General features: G+C 32.4%; 1 protein-coding gene across 1 annotated transcript in view; it reads right to left on the bottom strand.

Moving 5' to 3' along the window:
- Window positions 1-294: 294 nt before the first annotated feature.
- The window catches only part of HGF (hepatocyte growth factor), an 81,860-nt gene continuing 66,238 nt past the window's right edge, over window positions 295-15,916 (bottom strand). The window contains exons 13-19 of the mRNA XM_030834270.3: window positions 10,855-10,893; window positions 9,540-9,636; window positions 6,941-7,015; window positions 5,941-6,087; window positions 5,306-5,412; window positions 5,039-5,184; window positions 295-2,432 (exon numbers count right to left, since the gene is read on the bottom strand). Coding sequence (XP_030690130.1) covers window positions 2,256-2,432; window positions 5,039-5,184; window positions 5,306-5,412; window positions 5,941-6,087; window positions 6,941-7,015; window positions 9,540-9,636; window positions 10,855-10,893 — 788 coding nt within the window. The 3' untranslated portion in view covers window positions 295-2,255. The remainder of the gene's footprint in view (window positions 2,433-5,038; window positions 5,185-5,305; window positions 5,413-5,940; window positions 6,088-6,940; window positions 7,016-9,539; window positions 9,637-10,854; window positions 10,894-15,916) is intronic.

The following is a 15,916-nucleotide window of genomic DNA, read 5'->3' as shown; positions in this document are numbered from 1 at the left end:
TCAATCTCCTCCTATTAAAAGGAAACTCTCAAAGAAAGAACTGCATTTTACACGTCTGATGGTTTATTGGTGGTCTTGTTTTTACCCTTTAATAAAATGGAAAACACTGAGTTCAAAATGTCTATAAAGTTAGCTTCATTTTGTATCTAGGTCATCCCTATCTCTCTGTGGAAATTTAGAGGAAAAGACATAAAAGAAATATTTTAAAATGTGAGTATTTAAAAGAATTACAATTCAGTAAATGTTTTACAAATATCATTAATATGTGACAATAAAATTTTGCCATTTAGCAAGAAGAAACTGAAAAATACTTTAATATTTAGACAATATGCCTTTGAAATTTCTGTATGTTGATTATAATGGTATAGTACACAAGGGAGAGAGAAATACAATCAGGTAAGCTGGTATGGACTAGCAACTTGTTGGATCTCTCTTTGCTTTCACTGTTTCTTGATACCAGCACGTATCTTATGACAGAGAATAAATAAATAAAATGGCACAATTTGGAAAAACATTTCTGGATTTGCTGCCCTATACTCTGTGGACTAAGCTCTTGAGTAAAGTTAAAACCGTTTTACTCAAGATTGAACATTGTCTTAGGGAGAATTTAGAGCATCATTTGAATCCCTGGCCTTAATTGAGACTATCCAAAAGAAACAAATTAGAGAAATGGAAATACTAGATTCAAAATATTCAAATAATTATTTTTAGAGAACTTTTATACAGGAATATTTTGTGAAAATTCAGACCTATCCTATTACTCTTTGTTATTTCATTTCTTGGCAAATACATGATCTTTAGCTAATCATGACTAATACAACAATAAGTATGATTTGGTTGTTATCATACAGAATACAAAATCTGAATATTTCCCATGCATTAGGAAAGATCTATGTAAAATAAAGATAAAATGAAGATATTTTTGATAAAATATCTCATTCAGCAGATTTAACTGTACTTTAAAAAATAACTGAATACAGAGTTTAGACAAGCTAGTTCCTTTCCTTTCCTTTTACATTTTTTTTCCTTTACTTGACTAAAGTTTTATTAGGCTAAAAGACTTCCAGGTAGAGAAAAGTGTTCTGACTTCTTTCTTCAATATATATTTTAATGCATAATTTGATGAAAAGCTGTTTACAAATTTTGGAGACATGGAAATTTTCCTCTTAAATATTGTTTTTAATTTAAAGAAGGTTAGATAGAAGCCAATCACAGCAGCAAGTCTTAGAGTTAAGATATTTACATACATTTTAAAGACCAAAACACTTTTAAACTTCAATTAGTCATCTCAGAATTTTTTAAATACTTTAGGAAAAAAGATCTAAAAACATCTTGCATAAATAATTGTCCCTAAATTTGAAGGAAAGAAATAATACTACTACACATATTAGCCTCTTCTCTTTAAGAATTAGAAACTACATAAAATAACTTGGATAATAAATATATGTAAGAACCTAGGTTAGGTGTTATTTAATTTCGTAGGTCATGACCACACCTCACGTGCCAACCAGTAGAGGTCATCTGCAGATTATGGATGGAGGATGATCTAGTCACTTCTATCTTGCACCTTTCTTTAATATTTCTACTGGTCTTTAGAATTTTTTATATTTTTATTAAGGAAAAACTATAAGTACACAATTTCAGAACATTTAGGGGCTATATTAGATACACTACAATTTGAACTGTAGTGCATGCACATGTGTACCCAGGCATTTGTGTATAGGTATATGCGTTTATAAAGGAGTATATGTACCAGTATTACAGGATACATGGTGAGGAGAAATGAATGAAATATAATGTATGGCATATTAAAGGTAATATAATTTAATATAGAGTTACAATTTAAGGACACAAGATATAAATTGTTTTTGTGAGGTTGAAATAATGTTTAACTTATGGCTTATTTATTATTGAGAAACTAACCTTGGAAAGCAGCCGAGAGAGATTAGTTGATCTTTTCCATTATATCTTTAGCATCCAGCAGTTATACCTTTGCATTTTTTAATCCATTCAAGTATCTTCAGGAGATATGTTACTACACTTGCATGTACCTTAATTCACTTCAACATTTACAAAATAACACTGACAAACGAAACAACAGAAAACACCCATAAATATTAGTGAGTATCTTAACAAACATGACACTCAAGTAGTTGTCTTGGGATTTTTTAAGTTACATTTTAATTCCATGTTCTCTGAAATCTTCATGTAAAGGAGAGTTGTATTATTGGAAGCTTCAGACACAGTTACATCAGCTACGACTGTGGTACCTTATACGTTAATATAATTTTGTGTATCCATTTTGCATAATATGCCACTCGGACAAAAATACCAGGACGATTTGGAATGGCACATCCACGACCAGGAACGATGACACCAAGAACCATTCTCATTTTATGTTGTTCACAAACCAGTGGGCCACCATAATCTCCCTAGGAAGAAGACATGCAACAATAACAACAACAAAGTATTATTTTAGAAATAAAAATTGACAATTCATTAACATTTCCTGTATCGATTTATATCTCAAATATACATATATGCAAAACAAGAGAATAACTTCCATTGAAATATGAAGACATAAAATTGATGTACTAGGCCATTGGTTGTCTTTCTGTTGGACTGAGATAAGTACAAAAGTTCAAAGTGTTCTATCATGTGTAGTTATCATTTAAGTATGACTCACGTTTTAAAGTGTTTTTTGCCTTTGTTGAATGCAGACTAATTAACACGTGACCATTGATAGCTCTTTAAGAAGGTAGATTTCATATTTATTTTGACTTACTTCTGATGGTCAAAGTATGTTCAATATAGAAAATTTGGAAAATGTAGAAAAATACACGTATCAAAAACTCACCTGTAATCATACAGTTTTAAGGATTAACCCACATTAAGTTTTCTCTTATTTCTAATTTTTTTCCTTTCCCTCAATCCTGCCCCCAGAATGATTTTAACAGTTAAATAAAAACTTGTAGGTGGTAAAATAATTCTGTTTACTATGTGGAAATTGCTTTCCCAGGCAGAAAGAAGGAATGTTTCTCCACTTAGTCTTAGTAGTTAATATAGTTATATTTATATTTTTTTCCCCTTTGTGGAAGGTAGTCTGTGACTTCATGGCATTTCTTGTATGGTAATCCTGTTGTATCATCATATATAGATAGGTGATAGATGAAAGATGAATAGATTGATAAAATGATTCGTGTGTATATTTTTATATACATATATGTTTATACATATTGTTATATATAATCATTAAAAAATGCTGCATCACTTTTTTGGGCAATGTAGCGTTCCTAGGATTGCAGTGACTAATTTTTGGCATCTTTGTATTCAGAAGAGTGCTTCCGACTATCTTAATTTTCCCCCAGTACTGATGTGATGAGATAAAACTAAACTACTGCAAAATTTAGTTCTGTAATACAGGTGGAAAGAAGAGAGCTATTAACATTCTGTGACAGAGAAAATCAAGGTGGGGGTGAAATAGAAGATAAAACACTAAGGAAAATAGTTTATTCAAAGAGACTTCATATAAACTCTGCCACAGGTGTTAATCTGTTTTTTTTTTTTTTTTTTTTGCGGTACGCGGGCCTCTCACTGTTGTGGCCTCTCCTGTTGCAGAGCACAGGCTCCGGACGCGCAGACTCAGTGGCCATGGCTCACGGGCCCAGCTGCTCCGCAGCATGTGGGATCTTCCCGGACTGGGGCACGAACCCGTGTCCCCTGTATCGGCAGGCGGACTCTCAACCACTGCGCCACCAGGGAAGCCCTGTTAATCTGGTTTTTAAATTAATGCACCAGTGATTACTGATATGAACTCTTCAAATCAATTCATTTTGAGAATTGATTTTGAGGGACTTTCACTAAATGTGATGCTATTGCTATTATACAAATGTTTAGGAGATTTTTTTAGGTGTCTAGATTTCCCTGGTTTGATTATTATATTACCCTGTTTCAAATATCAGTGATGCAAAAAAAAAAAAAAATCCTGGAGGATGAGTGCATTTTTGAGAAGTGGCTGAATCAATTTGATTGATTATATAGATAAAAATAACTATGTGATAAATTTTTCAGTGCTAAAGTTAGGAATCTAAGAATGTATAGATGACAAACCAGATTATAGGCTATTCCTGAAGAGCAGATGTCAAAGTAGTAATGGCAGTAGGGCTGGGATAAGTGCAAGCTTTCTAAATATCTCAAAGATCTGGTCTAGCTCAAAACTTGGTGTTTACAGAACTCAGTAATAAGTAAACAAACAGATAAATAAATAATTCTTTCTCCTAGTAGATTTTCATTTGTGATGAAAACCTTAGTGATACTGATTTACTGGAAAAAACACCAGATTTGAAAGTGGTTATAAACACATAATCAGTTTTTAATCGTATCATTTTAATGCAATTTTAAAATTCTTTAACTGAAAAACATCAAAAATAACAGTTTAACAGCTTGTGTATGTGAAACAGGGATAGGAACACTGCCAAGTGGAAAGAACAGTTGCTTAACAAATGAAAATGTCCAAGCTCTTAAAATCATAAACTTTGACCTTTTGGTTTTTTAAATAGAATTTGTTTAAACACACACACACACACACACACACACACACACACACACACTGGCTTAACCAAAAACATATTTAAAAGTTTAAAAGCAGGCATGTATCTCTTATTAAAATTAATAGAGTTAAGTTAGAATTTGGGAAGATCAGATACATTTAGAAAAACATTAGAAAAATGCAAGCTATTGTATCAAACTGCATATTGGATACTTCTAATTTGAACAGCTTTCTCTTAGAGTTTTGGCTGTATTCTTTTCTTGTTTCTTGAGAGACAAATGTCATCTTAGTTTGCTGCTAATGAAACATGGATTGCTTCACTATTTAGCTAAAAAATTGTACAAGGATAATAAGGGTTATCTTTTTCAATTCCTCTCTCTTAGAACAGGTTGGTTTATAATGATTCTCATTTGAGAAAAATAGAAAATATAAACACAAGAAACTATGCTATCCATCACATACTCCTTACATAAAAATATCTGTTTTTACCTCGCATGGTCCTGATACAATATTTTCAGCCCCAGCACATATTTCAGACTCATTCAGAGTCACCTTCCCTTGATGATATTGGCTGCATTTCTCATTCCCCATAATATAGAGATGTGCTACTCGTAATAGACCGTCCGAGTTGATCACTAGAATGGCGCAAAATATGTACAGTTAATGAGCGCAGGGTAAGGTGAGAAAAATAAAGAAATACAAAATATTTTTACAAAATACATATGATATTGCCTTATCTTTCTAAAAATAGCTTACATCCAGTGTAGCCCCAGCCATAAACACTGCAAGTGGTTTTTTCAGGAATTGTGCACCCATAATTAGGTAAATCAATTGTACTAACAAAGTCATCCAGAACAGCAGGCCTGAAAAGAGAAAATATAATGGTAAGTAACCTTGATTGGATTCAACACAAAATTAACATATTAAAATGTAGTGTGAATGTTTAATATGATTCATTTAGAGAGAATAAACAATTGTGCTTCGGAGTAGGTAGTAGAGAAATGAATATTTACTTACAAATATTTAAGAACAAATGGTCACTGCTATTTTTTTAATCATTATTTTACCTGTTAAAGTTATCATATAATTGCTCACTAACCTTTGGTTTTAGAGCAGGCTGATCATACTGTTGGTCCAATTTCATTTATTCACTTTTGAAAAATTTGAAAATGCCCCTCTCTCTGCCTCTGAACACACACACACACACACACACACACACACACACACACACACACACACACACACACACACACATACACACACACCCCCCATGTGACATATGCTTTTATAATACATCTACATGAGAGAGAAAGAATAAGAACATAGTTGAAGAAAAAGCTTCAACAATTCCAGTCTATATTAAAAATATGAAACTATCTAAAGGAACTCACCTAGCAAGCTTCAGTAATACCAGATCTGATCCTTCCGGCCCATATACCAGTTGGGTAACATTTAGAACCTGTTTGCGTTTCTCATCTCCTCTTCCATGGACATCATGAATTCCAAGCCAAGCTTCATAATCTTTCAAGTCTTTGTTTCTAAGTAAAAAATTAAAATATAAAAAATAACTTTAAAATATGTAATATTAATCACATATATTGTTATATTAGCTTATAAGGGCAGATAAATAACCTAAATTTAAACTTTAAAATATAATAAAGAGCAACACATTTGTTATGGGAGATTCTAAATACTACAAGAACATATAAGCAGGAAGAACCTTTAAATTGCTGAAATTCTAAATGGCTTTTTTTTTTGAAAACTTGCTTATTTTTGCTAGAGAGTAGGTCATTTATGAAACATTCTCAGGTAAAGCACATTACATGAGTTATAATTTATTGCAAATTTTCCTTTTTATCTCAAATGTGTGTGTTTGGTTTGTTAATAGGGATTGAATATTTATACTAACAAAATCAATGTGACCTTAATGCGAATCAAGGAGTAAGCTTACAAATGCTACCTCCTTATTTTTTCCTTAGGCTAATTTCCATTGAAAATTATTCTCAGTATTATTCTGAGGCTTGTTCTACATAAGAAAGAAGTGAGGATTGAGAGAAGTTTGTTGATAATTCAGAAAAAGAATATCTAGAAATATACAGTGCAAGAAGGAGGTTGGGATAAAAATTATTAACATAATTCTAGCAAATTTTTTCCTCAAATGAGAGTAGTGCCAATCGTGGAAAGAGGTGAACAGAAGTAGTACCCATAAGTAAGTATCAATTAAGTCAAGGTAAATTTTATAAGCTAAATCTAAAAAAAGAAATTAATTTGTTCACCCTATGCTGGTGAATCTCTGTTAAATGAATACACATTCTTAAGCCTAAAAGCTAAATGGAAGCCATACATATTTTTAAATGCTCAAAACAAATATTGGTTTCAGAAATACTTTACCGAGAAGGGAAACACTGTCTTGCAGTAAGAATCCAACTTTCCTTTATCAATGATCCTCCACAGATATGTTTATTTCTAAGAGAAAGAGGAAAGAGAAACAAGTAACCTCTGTGCAGAAAGGGTGCCTGCCAATTAATGCAAAACCTTTGGCTCCATTTGTTAAACACATTGAGAGAAAAATGTAGACATTAACCCAACTAGAATAAAACGAGTAATCCTTTTATCAGAAGGATGATATTTGATGATTATAGCATTAGAACTTTTTTCATAATGTGATTACAATTTTATGAAAGCAACTTTATTTTTGTATGAGGAACCCTGTCACTACACATGAAGATCCATTCCCAACACATATGTTCACGTGTGTGTGTGTCTATTCTTGTGTGAGAAAGTATGTGCTACAAATATAGGATAATTAGACCTATTTTAAATTCAGTGTTTGATTATGAAAACTGCAAATTTGAGTTTTTATTTAAAACCGAAAAACCATCTGGTGGTAACCATATATAATATTTATGTGCTATTCCCTTCTTTCATTACCATTATGTAGTTCTGATATATTAACTTAGAGTATAACTGAGTTTGAGTAATTTGTTTGTTCAGCTTAAGACCAACAATATAACATTTATTTATAAAATCCAAACAATTTTGCAAGAGAGATCTAGGAAATTATAAAATATTTGTAGAGAATAATAAATACTAGAACATTTATTTGATGTATCCAAAATCTGTAAATCCATTATTTTTTGGCAGACACATGGAAAAAAGTACAACTATTCACAATTTACATTTCCAAAGAGTACAGATGTTCAGTGCTTCAGAGGGTAATAGAATAAGATTCCCAGACTAAGACCACAGTTATTTATGGCCTGTACCACACAGGAGGTTAAGAATATATATCGAGTTTGAATTTCTATTCCTCTCTGTGAGTTTTGGAAGAATAGCTAAACAGCTGTTGTTACTAAGAACTTGCATTTAAAAAGAAAAGTACTTTTTAAAAAAAGTTTATACTACTCTGATCTGATGAAAAACAGTTTCACCTGCTTCTCCAAGGATGGTGACTTCCAAAGGAAGTCTCCTTTGAATAAGAATAAATTGAAAAGTATTTGCCTTTTTTTTTTTTTCTCGAGTAATGAGATTTGCAAAGATCCTCTAATTAGTTCAAAGATGTAGATTCTTGGAACATTTTCTATAATAAAGAAAATAACCCCCCTCCCCCCAGTTTTACAGCCTTCATTATGTCTTCATATTGCACAGCAGCTTTAATATTCTGGTGAGTTTCATAAATCTATTTCGGTACTACACACCCAGGACAGCTACCCTACAATTATCAACATAAATATTTATAAAAATTGATGAGTTACTCCTTGGAAGAAAGATACACTAAAAGAGAACTTTAGGCCATCTTCTACCTGGTATCTAAAGTCATATATATATCAAAGTATTTAAACTTCATGCTTGTTAAGAATTGACTTATTTAAAAAACACTTCAGTTTCAAGTTGTCTCTATTCTAATTTAATGCCACTGTGATTTGGTTATGGTTAAAAAAAATGGATATTCTTCCTCTATTCTAGGAGGCTAGAGGTAAAGGAACAGGGAGGGTTTCCAAAAAGAGGAGATATTACAGTTAGTATTTAAAGAATAAAAGATTTTCCAGGCATAAAATACAGAGGAAGAAAGCTACAACATACAGTGGGAAACACAGCACAAAGCCTCAGAGAGAGAAACATGGGGTGTCTTGAAAACAAGGGAAAATGTGGCTAAAATTCAGGTGCACTCTGGTGTATGTTGCATGATGAGGCTCCAATACAGACAGATATAGACAAAGATATTTTAACATTCTGATTACCATACAGTACAATATGTGTAGTACATAGAAAGTTGTATGATCAGGTTTTAAGCTAACTCCTGTTTTCAATATTTAATTCGTACAACATAATTACTAATCTTAATTTTGTATAATAGTATATTTTGAAAAATTTTACATAGAACATGGCATTGATCCTTACAACATTGAGAAATAGACATGTCAAGAATTTTTTTATCCACACTGAATATTATAATTTCAAGACTGTTCAACTATCAGTATAATTTGTTAATCTTTTCCTTAATGATGAAATGTCCTAGAATTTTAAATTATTGCTATTTTTCATTAGAATGACAATTAAAAAGTCAGAAATTAAAAACAAATATAAAATTTTTGATATGATTGTACATAGACAAGTTAAAAAATAATCTCATAATATACTAGATTGGGAAATTAACAACATAAGTATAACTATATGGTGATATCAAGGTATAGGTAGGTTCTCTGTGTAGTTGTCGTTTGCTTTACGAGAATTGAAGTGCCATATCAGGGACAATGCAAACACGTATGGGACCTTTGTAAGCATTTAAAATGGCACCATCTCTGGAGGCACAAATTGCAAAATCCATGGCTTTTGGCAAGCAGAATGTGATTAGTCCCCTCTTGTGCCCCCCCTCATACAGGTGCCTTGTGGAGGGCACAACCTGCACGACTACACGTGGCCATACTGCTGGGAATATAACTTTTGCAAATAATCCAGATATGTGTGATTTGTGTCTATTAATAATTACCTGTATTTCAAACTAACCATCCATCCTACATTTGTTCGTGTTGGAATCCCATTTACAACTCGCAATTGTTTTGTTTTGGCGCAAGATATTACAGGATCTAAAAAGAGGACCAAACATAACATTTTGATAAAACATTTTGAAATAATCCGTGCCTCTCAGCTTTCTTTAGTGCAATGGTAACTACACAAATGTAACTACTGTAATTGTGTCAGAAGAACATTTTGGACAAAAGAAGGTAAATAGCGTAACTACAGTGCCAAATCAGGCCCAAAATGTTTGCTATCCTCATCTAAGTAGATGGGTAGCACAGAAAAACTAATCAACTCAAGGTCAACAGCATTACCATGATAGTGACAGTGGCTTTGCTCACTAGGTACAAGTTCTTCAGGTCTAACATTAATTGTATTTCCCTTAACAACCTCAACATAAAATGGAACAATGTTATTTACAGTGCTTATTTCTAAATGTCAATGAAAAGCAATAGCCTAAGTGAAAATAAAAAAACTATATTTGGTTTATTACTCATGAATTTGTATAGTAAGAATGTAGAACCATTTTGCAACATGTTACCAAAGTTATATTAATTGAAATTTTAATCCAAATGACATAATTATGTCTAAATCATTATATCCAAAAGATATAATTTAGAATTCTTTGAAGTAAACTTCTTCCTGACCCTCCTTGGTGTTCCTTGCCTTATCCTTTCCACTCTTGTCCATGGTCTAAAATAGATTTCCATTTGCTCTTCAGCCTGGGACACAGCAGGTGGTCTCTTAAATCAAAACATTTGAGTAACTTCCTTCAGCCCAAGAAATGTGTGAAAATCGGATACAAGCAGCTCCCAACAGATTTCCTTAAGCTGAGGATTAACTGAACCTCTCAGATTGTGTCATCTTTTGCCTCGTAGAGCATGCAAAGAGCTTTAAAGATAGAGCAGGATAAAGACACTGCATAACTTTCCAACCTTCTGGTTTCATTCTTTCTGACTGTAGCATCCTGATTTAATTTAAAGGATGGTGAAAGTCCAATGGATACCTTCTGCCCCCAATTAGGTAAAAGCAATATACATGCTTTTTTCAAAGTTAAATATAACATATTTTGTGACAGAGCATTGAATTTTGATATTCAGTATGCAGTTGCCTTTGTAACACCTTTACACATGCACACAGAAAAAAAATGTTCAAATAAAATAAAATAGATTATTTTATTTTTATGATGGAAGTTTATATAATGATAAGTTATTTTTCTATGAAGAAAATAATGACATCACTTCTGACACATAGAGACTCATATATTATTTTGAAAGATTACTTACGGTCTAAATTGACTATTGTAGGTGTGGTATCACCTTCACCTGTAAAAACAAATATATAGGTATATACATAATTTTTACATACATATTTCTGTTATATAGAACCAGAATTGTGTATTGAAATCCAAATATCCATAAATGGATAATTTACTACAATTCTTTACATTTTATTCAAAAATAAAATGCAATAATACTCTTTTGAGTAATTATGTATCACTTTTAGACAAAGTTGAAAGCATGCACCTACTGGTAGTGGGTCATGTGAGGAAAGCCCTGTTTTATGACTGTGAAGGTTATCAGGTATGTGGTTTGATGGATGGTGGCAGTTTGAATTACACTGCTAGCACCAAGGAGCTGCCTCATTCTCCCAAGATGCCAAACATCGTACACAATGAACATTCCACCGAACAGCACTAATGCTTATTATTGTTTATTTGGGCCATTCATATAGATAAACTATGTAGCTTTAATTTGACCCATTTATATTTTTTCTGAAAATTACTTTTTTTACTTATGGTTAAGGATAATTAAAACTTCCTATGTTTCAGAAAACTTTTTTAAGAATTCGAGAAGATAGAAATCAAGGTCACTCATGGAAAAAGAGGGATAGCCAAATATAATTATGCTTTGTTAGTATATTTCAAAGACTGGTTTTTCTAGGTAGTAAGGGGAAAAGTATTTAAAAAAAAGAACACCAGAAACTGCCAATAAATTATAACTAAAATTTCATACTTACTACTTTTTTACAACCTCCCTACTGAGTGGGGTTTAATTGCTGCCAAGAGAAAGGCTTGGAGGATGCTAGGATTTGAAAATACTTAAGTAGCAATGAATGAAGTACATTTCCTGGAATTTAGTGTGTGACTGTCCAAAACTGATGACATAGAGTTTAGTCAGGCATTGTTTAGACCCAGCTGGTTGTTAGTCTCTGGAAGTGCCCTGAGCTCAAATAAACCGGCAACAAAACAAAAATGGCCTATGGATTCCTTTGTAATAGACGCAAATCTGATTTTTATTTATGGGAAATCTTGAGAAAATTAATACATGCTAAAGCGTTTTTATTTATGTCCATTTTCCAGATCTAGATATTTTAAGTGAATAAGCGTAAACATACAAATTTCATCATTTCCCTTTCCCTTTAGTTTATTCTTGGGGATGGTTTTGTCTTAGTCACCTGAGGTCATTGTTTTAGTTCACAGTACAAATTAGGATGGAGGCCGACTGTGGTCATTAAAACATCAAGGATATTGCTTTTTCCACTCAAGTTATTTACATAAAAATTCTAAAATAAAAAACTAGATATCTATTCTTTGTATCGTTTGTGGTGAGAAAGACTACACTATTCATTGTATTCTTAACTGCGTATCAAGTTTCCGATTTCTATGCATCAAGTTAATATGTCAACAAAGTATTTCGTTCATTATTGTACCTTACTAAAATATTTAAATTTTTTAAAATGTGTAGATCTTATCATTTAGGGGCTTTAATAATTAAGAGTATATATATATAGATTTTCCTCTAAGCCAACATTTCTCACAATTTAGAAGAAGCTGCATTACCACTTAAAATCAGATTTCTAGAGATTCTGGGTTGCTGGTTAGATTATGAATTTTTTGAAAGCATTCTAGTTTCTTCTGCTTTCTAGGCCTTTTCCATTTTACCTTAAAATACTATTTTCACTTCTCCTCTTTTACTTTTCCCTTACGTCTCCACCATAGTACTCAAATCTGAACAACTATATATGATACAAATCTTACTTTATATTGATTCACCTTAAATTTGAAGAAGGAAAACATGTCAATGATAAAAGTTTTTCCTATGGAAGTGTAGGAGTGTGTGTGTGTGTGTGTGTGTGTGTGTGTGTGTTTATATGGCCTCAGAACCAAACATGTGCTCTTACTGAAAACATAAATAAAACTTTCTTTTAATAGATCCTTAAAGTTTCAACTCAAATTTGAAACTTTATGAACAGCACACCTTCTTCCACGCTGACATTTGTATTCCCATTCTTATTATATATTTTAATATTAATATGTATGTATTTAAATGACTTTATTTGCGATTATGTATGTAAAATGTCTCCTCTGTACACTGAAAACGATTTGAGTGTAGGAAACATTGTTTATATTTTCTATACCTAGAATGATATATAGGGCTTTGCACACAATAGGAGCACAATTTAAAATTACTAACAAATTGAATAAATAAATACAAACTGAGGTGGAGGTAATTTACCCAAGGCACTTAAAGTGATAGAACTGAAATCCTTACCCAGGAAATCAGAGTTGAAACTCTAAAGCACTATGCTCTCTTAATACTTAAGAATTTTCTAAGATATACTGTGTATATGTGTATAGACAAATATAGACATTTCTACAGTTTTATTTTTGCATCTTGAGAACCTTAAAAATATGTTAAATATTATTTTGTAAGCATTTTTTAAAAAGGAATACAAACCTTTACATGTTTGTAATACAAATGTGCAGTATGAAAATGATATATAGTCTCTGAAGTTAAATAAATAAGAACTCAAATCTTCTAAAGATAAATTTTATTAGCCTTTCACCAGCAAGAAAACTGTAAATAAATCCTGGCTATAAATATTAGTTAGAAAAATGACAGTGTAGAAATATTTGTTGAAATTAATTAATGTTCAGAATACATTGAAATAAATGAGTTATCTGCAGTAGCATTTAATCAAATACTAGCAACACCCTGAAGTCTTTCAATAGCACATTACTTTTAGTTTAAAAATGTTAGTTGAAAATATGCTTTAAAAACTTTAAAGTTATTAGAGTCTTGTCTCAAATTTATAAGCCAAATCACAGTTCTCTATGGGAACATTTTACTCTTAACTATATCTACGTACTAAAATTAGGCTACTGTGATTTTTAGAAATCTGGAATTCTATAGGGAAAGCAATAGAACTTGTTTTAGAAGCCGGGTCATTGACTTTTATCCTTCTTCCTAGGTCATTGAAGAGACTATTAGCCTCCATTATTCTTAATCATAGAAACTTCACAAAGAGGTACCATGAAATAAAACTAATACTTAGAAAAAATAACAACTTTCACCATTAAAAATTTTTTTTTGTACACCAGAGAGGTTGGAAAGGTTGGTCTGTTTGCTTGTTTATTTTAATGTTAAAACCAGAAAGACATCTTCTATAAAAGAACATTTTCAGGACCTATGCAAACCCTAATCTGGGATAAGTTAGGAACATTAGGAGAACACTAATTAATTTGAAAGGCTATGATTAAAGCTGATGAAATGAAATATAACAATATGAAATACTATTTCTTTGTGAACATATAAGATATTTACTTACTATTATAGAAAATTTCTTAATTAAAAATAGATTGCGAAGTTCCAAGTTTTAACTATAGATATAATTGATTAACATCATATTTTAAAAGTTTGCTTTTATGCTAAAATTTCATGAAACGTGACTAGTGTTACAATTTATGGTGAGAAATTATCTCTTTAATTTAATGTATATTATGGAAAATATAGACTTGTGTTTGTGTTTTATGTTTTAAAGCAAATATCATTTCTTAATCTAATCTCTTTTAAAGTGAGTATTTTTGCTGCTATTTTCAAGGTACTTGCTACTGCCTTGTCTCACGTGAAAAATATTCTTAAAACAGGACTCTTATTGAACATATAAAACGAGTCTTTTTTAAACAAGAAGGCAGTTTAACATAGTGTTTAAAGATATCTGCTATAGGGCTTCCCTGGTGGCGCAGCAGTTGAGAGTCCGCCTGCCGATGCAGGGGACATGGGTTCGTGCCTCGGTCCGGAAAGATCCCACATGCTGCAGAGCGGCTAGGCCCGTGAGCCATGGCCGCTGAGCCTGCGCGTCCAGAGCCTGTGCTCCGCAACGGGAGAGGCCACAACAGTGAGAAGCCCTCGTACCGCAAAAAAAAAAAAAAAAATAGATACCTGCTATAAACAGAGCTGTGAGACATGTACTACAGTAAAATGGTCTCTTGCTACTAAGAGAGCTTTATAAGTCTTTTTCACTCAATCAATAACATATTGAGGATATATTTTCATCTCAATATACATTACTCTCCATTAGCAGTTCTCAGTGGAGGTGATACTATTGACATCTAGTGGGTAGAGGCCAGGGACACTACCAAACATCTTATAATGCATAGGACAGCCTCCCATAACAAAGGTTTATCCAGCACAAAATGTCAGTCGTGCAGAGGTTGAAAATCCTGATACGTTTCCCCAAACTGACTTCAATACAGGCTTCCCAGTACACAGAGCAGCACAGTATTGAGAGAGTCTGATTACCCAGGTTCTCACTAATATTAGGCATTAGCAATCACCTTCTTATTTGCCAACCTGATAGGTGGAAATGATTTCTTATGCTTTTATCTTTTCATTATAATTATTATATTTTCTTACTATTAAGTTTTAACATCTTTTCATTTATTAAGTTTATTCTTGAAGATTCATCTTCAGTTTTCTCGAATCATCTCATCTTTTACTTATTGCTATATAGGTGCTCTTTTACATGAAGTGTATCAGACATACATTATACATTTTACGTATATCTTTTACTTTATGTGCTAATACTTTTTAAACAAAATCATCTTGGGCTCAGAGAAGTAGATGGAATGTTTTAGGCTTCTTAGTCTTGGCCTAAACAGCTGAGAAGAAAATGGAAGCACAACTATCTCTGATGTGTTTATGGGCCTGTTAGTGGGCTGGGGACTTTGCTAAGAGCTCTGCTACTTTCAGAGGCTGAACAGTTAGTATTTATTGGTGGGGTGGGGGGCGGAGAGGTCTTTCTAGCCCAGTCAGAACAATGGCCATGTATTACTTCTGAATTCCAAATAGAAATCTTCTGAGGGAGGAAAATCTCTTTTAAAAGGTCAGCAGATTGTCCCCTTGTCTAGAGGAGAGATGAAGTTGTATGTGTGCTGCTGTCTGGAATGCATCCTTATTTTGGGATCAACTCTAGCCCTCCTATACTATTTCCACCTCTGGTTAAGGTATCATTTTAGAGGGCATGCAGTATATTTAAAATGGTTCACCTGAAAAAGATCACAAA

This window comes from Globicephala melas, chromosome 9 (assembly GCF_963455315.2).
Source record: "Globicephala melas chromosome 9, mGloMel1.2, whole genome shotgun sequence".
Classification (NCBI taxonomy): domain Eukaryota; kingdom Metazoa; phylum Chordata; class Mammalia; order Artiodactyla; family Delphinidae; genus Globicephala; species Globicephala melas.
Note: the sequence above shows the minus strand (reverse complement) of the source record. Positions and strands in the feature narration are given on the sequence as shown.